Source organism: Corvus brachyrhynchos, unplaced genomic scaffold, assembly GCF_000691975.1.
Source record: "Corvus brachyrhynchos isolate BGI_N302 unplaced genomic scaffold, ASM69197v1 scaffold79, whole genome shotgun sequence".
Taxonomy (NCBI): Eukaryota; Metazoa; Chordata; class Aves; order Passeriformes; family Corvidae; genus Corvus; species Corvus brachyrhynchos.
The window spans coordinates 193,781-198,474 of NW_008240023.1; the positions used below are offsets into that span (position 1 = coordinate 193,781).

At 65.0% G+C, this 4,694-nt stretch overlaps 1 protein-coding gene across 1 annotated transcript in view; it reads right to left on the reverse strand.

Moving 5' to 3' along the window:
• The window catches only part of COL18A1 (collagen type XVIII alpha 1 chain), a 25,589-nt gene that overhangs the window by 11,335 nt on the left and 9,560 nt on the right, over positions 1–4,694 (reverse strand). Inside the window, exons 9-28 of the mRNA XM_017743356.1 lie at positions 4,584–4,646; positions 4,403–4,489; positions 4,209–4,262; positions 3,980–4,129; positions 3,782–3,844; positions 3,567–3,611; positions 2,521–2,661; positions 2,377–2,439; positions 2,247–2,273; positions 2,109–2,153; positions 1,926–1,988; positions 1,545–1,580; positions 1,385–1,474; positions 1,230–1,259; positions 1,101–1,127; positions 878–940; positions 660–734; positions 530–565; positions 361–414; positions 57–122 (exon numbers count right to left, since the gene is read on the reverse strand). Of these exons, the coding sequence (XP_017598845.1) occupies positions 57–122; positions 361–414; positions 530–565; positions 660–734; positions 878–940; positions 1,101–1,127; positions 1,230–1,259; positions 1,385–1,474; positions 1,545–1,580; positions 1,926–1,988; positions 2,109–2,153; positions 2,247–2,273; positions 2,377–2,439; positions 2,521–2,661; positions 3,567–3,611; positions 3,782–3,844; positions 3,980–4,129; positions 4,209–4,262; positions 4,403–4,489; positions 4,584–4,646 (1,278 nt within the window). The remainder of the gene's footprint in view (positions 1–56; positions 123–360; positions 415–529; positions 566–659; positions 735–877; positions 941–1,100; positions 1,128–1,229; positions 1,260–1,384; positions 1,475–1,544; positions 1,581–1,925; positions 1,989–2,108; positions 2,154–2,246; positions 2,274–2,376; positions 2,440–2,520; positions 2,662–3,566; positions 3,612–3,781; positions 3,845–3,979; positions 4,130–4,208; positions 4,263–4,402; positions 4,490–4,583; positions 4,647–4,694) is intronic.

A 4,694-nucleotide genomic window follows, 5' to 3' on the forward strand; every position in this document is an offset into this window, starting at 1 on the left:
CTTTGCCTAAGGTATTGGGGTCCGCGGGCCGGCAGCTGGGGGGTCTCAGTGCTCACCTGCAAGCCCAGCACGTCCGCGGGGTCGCCCTTCTCGCCCTTCAGCCCGTTCATGCCGGGACGTCCCTGCGGATGAGCAGCGCAATCAGCCCCGTCCCCGTCCCCCTGCCAGCCCCTGGTGTCACATCCGGTGCTCCGGAGTCAGCTCTGACACCCCGGCATCACCTCCGACACCCCGGCACCGCCCCATCCCTCAGGGACACAGCAGGGTTTGGGGCTCAGCGGGTTCAGGACGTGCAAACGGGGAGGGGGACGCGGTGGAGGCGATGGCCGGGGACGCAAACAAACCGGGAGCAGGTCTTACGGGTCTGCCCGGAAAGCCGATCTCTCCCTTCATCCCTGCTCGTCCCGGGGGACCCTGGAAGGGAGAGAAGACAAGGATGAGGGTGCTCAGTGCGGGGCACGCCCTCTGCCTAGGGACATTCCCATCCCTCCCCTGGGACACGAGGAGGAGGATGGTGACGGTGACTTACCGATGGTCCCATCGGGCCCCGCAGCCCCGGCTCCCCCTGCAAACAGTGGAGAGGGAAAGGGCATCACCACCGGGACCCCCTCGACACCTGCCCCGTGGGGACGTGCCCCCCACTCCTGCCAGGCACCCACCTTCTCTCCTTTCACCTTGGCGGTGACCACGGTCCCGTCAGGGCTGATGGTGACGCCGGGCTCCCCCTTCTCCCCCTGCAAGAGAAGAGGAGGTGGGAGGGGACACGGAGGGACCAGGCTCCCTCCTGTGGTAGGGCTGGTGACACCTGGTGGCCTGGTAGAATGGGGGACCAGGAGTGTGACCACCGCACGGGCTGCAGGTGGCCTGGAGCAGTTACCTTCAACCCCGGGGCGCCCTGGGGACCAGCTGACCCCTGGTCTCCTTTTGGTCCCACCGGACCCTGCAGGAAGGACACGGAGCCCACGTCATTCCCAACCCACCAAAGGCAGGCCCCACACCCCTCCTCCACCACCACCACTCTGCAGCAAAGCACAGCAGGAGCAGCCCCCACGGCTGTCACCAGGGCCACCCCGCGGTCCCCAGATGTGTCACCGACTCACCGGGAAGCCAGCGTGGCCTGGTCTGCCCTGCAGAGAGAAGCAGAGATGCTCCTAAGAGCAAACCCCCTCTTTCCAAAAAACGGGGTGCCCTCCTGGCACTGCTGAGGAGTGGCTGCAGGTGGCAGGAACCACTGGACCAGGAACAGCCACCAAGGATTTCTGCAAAAAGAGACAAAATGAGGTTTTTCCCCCAGTCTTGGCTCTGAAGCTCAGAGCTCCTGGCGAGGTGTCCCTCATGATGGCCGCTGGGAAGATCCCTTCCCCTGCCCTGTGCCACCACTTACATCTTCACTGGACACAGTGATGACCTGTCCAGGGGGACCAGGTGGGCCGGGGGGGCCGGGCAGCCCCACACCATCTTGGCCTCGCTCTCCCTGGAAGACACAGGCCATCAGCCCAGGGCCACCACTGGCTGGTCCCTGTCCCCAGCCTGGTGGCACCTACCTTCTCACCGGTGCTGCCTTTGTCACCTTTGGGTCCCTGGAAGGAGGAGCAGGAAGGTGTGAGCACCACGTGGAGCTGGGTTCCGGCTCACAGGTGGAGACCCCCTCCCACCTCCAGCTCCAAAAAATCCTTCAGGCAGCCCCACCTCTGCCTCCAGCTCCAGGCAACGAGCCGGGCTGCGATGATTTTGGATGGAGGTGGTTGCCGGTGGGGCAGCAAGGTGGTGGGGACAGGATCCTAAGGAGTGTGGGCACTCCTGGCACGCGGTGAGCCCACAGCCAGGAGGGGGAATTGCGGCTGCTGGGGATGGAGCTGCTGCAACCAGAGGTGCCCTGCCTGGAGTGGGGGGGTTATTCTGGAACTGGGGGCTGAGGCTCCTACCTGTGGCCCAGGGAAGCCCTCCAGGCCAGGGCGGCCGTCCACGCCAGGCATGCCGGCATCTCCCTGCAGTGGGAGGGGGAAAGGGCAGGATGCAGCCCCAGGTCGGGGAGCACAGCGGTCCTGCCCAGTGCCCTGCACTCCCAGGTGCTGGCACAAAGCCATCCCAACATCTCAGGCTCCTACCTTTGGTCCTGGCAAGCCGGGCTGTCCGGGGCTGCCGACCTCTCCCTGCAAGGAAAGAGGTGTCAGAGGCATCCCTACAGGCTGCCTGCAGGCTTCCTACATGGATGGAGCCAGGAGGGTGTTGGAAGGGGTCCTCACCTTCATCCCCGGCAGTCCTGGCACACCCTGCAAGCAACAAGGGGACCGTGGGCATCGGGGGATGGCAGGCGACACGGTAGCAGGGAATATCCCAGGATGGGGAGGAGGGAAGGGGCAGGAACGGCCCTACCTGTGGTCCTTCAGGTCCAGGTGGTCCCGGGGCGAATGACAGCCCTGAGCCCTCCATGTCACCCTAAATGCAGGGAGAAGGGGCTGAGCCGTGTCTGTCCCCGGCTCCAGCCCAGCCCAGCCCATCCCCGCAGTGACCACTCACAAATCCAGCCTCGTAGCCTGGCCCCGGTGGGCCCGGGGGGCCGGGGGGCCCAGGCTGCCCTCGGGGTCCGATGGGCCCGGGAAGGCCAGCTAAGCCCATTTCTCCTGGGGGTCCTGCTGGTCCCATCTCCCCTTTGTTGCCCTGCAAAGGGGACAAGGAGGGGACAGATGGAAGGGGGCAGTGGTCGCTGCCTGGAGCCTGCAGGCAGGAGGCAGAGCATCCCCTCCCAAATCCCTCTGGGACAGGACATGGATGCTCTCCCTGCTGCTCCCCTGTCTTGGGCTCTGTGGGAGGGACATTGCCCAGCTCGGGCACCCTTCATCCCACCAGCTGCCCATGTAATGTCCACACTGGCCACCAGAGGCTCGTCTAAAATCATAAATGGGAATGTTTTTGCACGTGTGGCTGGCTCCGCAGCAGAGCTCAGCGCCAAGAAGGGATGCTGGCAGGCACTCCTGGGATTGCAGTGGGTCTGGAAGCAACAAGGTTGGACCTCACACCCTCTGCCACCCCATCTGCCCTCTGGGTGCTGCAGAAGTGCAGAAGCTTAGAATTAAGGTGAAGAAACCTTAATTTTTGAGGTTTTTGCCCCCAGCTCAGGCTGCAGCAGATGGTCATCCCGAGGGGCAGCATCCCAGCTCTAAGGAGCTCCCAGCAAGCCTTCACTTCCCCCCTTGCAGATGCAGGGTGGAAGGAAGCTGGAGCAAGCAGGCAGGAGAGGGTGATGCAGAGAAGATGGGGTGTTTTCCAGTGGAGTGTGGGCACCTCTCAAGCAAACTCTCTTCTGTGTCTCAAAACATCCCCTTCGGCTTTCCTGCCCACTTCCTGATGTGGCAGTGCCTGGAGCAAAGCCAAGGTAGGGAGGCAGGAGCATCCTTTGTGGGGTAGCAGCTCCATGCACCCTCGAGCTGTGGCACTGATCTGGGAGGAACCCAAACAGCAGCACCCCCCTCCCCATTCCTGTGCAAGATGCCCTCCCCCCTGGCAACATCCCTGCCTCCAGTCTGCAACGGAGAACCCAAAAAACCCCACCCCAGGCACTGTACCTTGGGTCCAGGCAGGCCAGGGAGGCCGAGGTCACCCACGTCGCCCTGGGAAGGAGAAGGAGGGAGAAGAGGGTGTGAAGAAGCTGCCCAGCCCCAGGCAGGAGCAGAGTGGTGCTCCCCAGCACAGGAACCGGGGCCTCCCAGAGACGTGCCAGGGGTGCCAGCTGCCCCACGGGACAGCGGTGACGCGCTCCTGGGGCACGTGGGACACTCACCCGCTCTCCTTTGGGCCCCGGCTGCCCGGCCTCCCCGTCTCTTCCTGGAGGACCCTGAGGACCCTGTAAGATGCCAGGAGCTGGGTCTTACAGGACCAGCTGTAAGCATCAGGGTTTTCCAGCACAGGAAAACCCTGAGCCCCCCACCACCACAGGGTGGACCTGGGATAGGTCCCCTTGGCCACCCCATGGACCTACCGCTGGCCCCGGGGTCCCGGGGTTCCCATCCCTGCCCGGCAGCCCCGGTGGTCCCGGCAGGTCCGTGCGGTTCATCCCAAACCGTCCTGGCTCCCCTGGCAAACCGGGCACGCCAGGCGGCCCTGGGGGACCAGGTGGCCCTCGTGGACCCTAGAAGAGACGTGGGGGACCATGGCTGAGGGTGTCCCCCCACTCCCAGCTGGCAGGACAGGCACTCATCCCCACTCACCCGCAGGCTCTCCAGGTCACCGCCGAAGCCAGAGCCCTCCATGTCGATGAAGGTCTGGGGGAGAAGCACGAGGGTGATGTCAGGGCACCCAGTGGCACTGGGGCTGGCCCAGGGGCTGGTGGCAGCACTCTGCACCTCTATGGCTTGATGTACCCTCCCATCCCTCAAACCCCTGTGTTCCAGGGGGCACCCACCAGCTTGTCACTCTTGGAGGAGGGTCCTGGTGGTCCCGGAGGGCCGGGCGGTCCAGGGGGTCCCCTCGGCCCCACGCCTGGGTCACCCTGGCACAGAGGACAGAGCAGGGTTTGGGGGTGCAGCCAAGCTGGGGCTGAGAGGAAGGGGGGCCACGTTCTGCCCCCCAACACCGGCACTCACCTTCTCCCCCTTCTGGCCCGGCTCCCCCGGCATCCCGGGGAACCCTGCGGGCCCCATTTCACCCTGCAGAGGGGAGCAGTGGGGGGTCAGCGGGAGGCAAGGCAAGGGGGT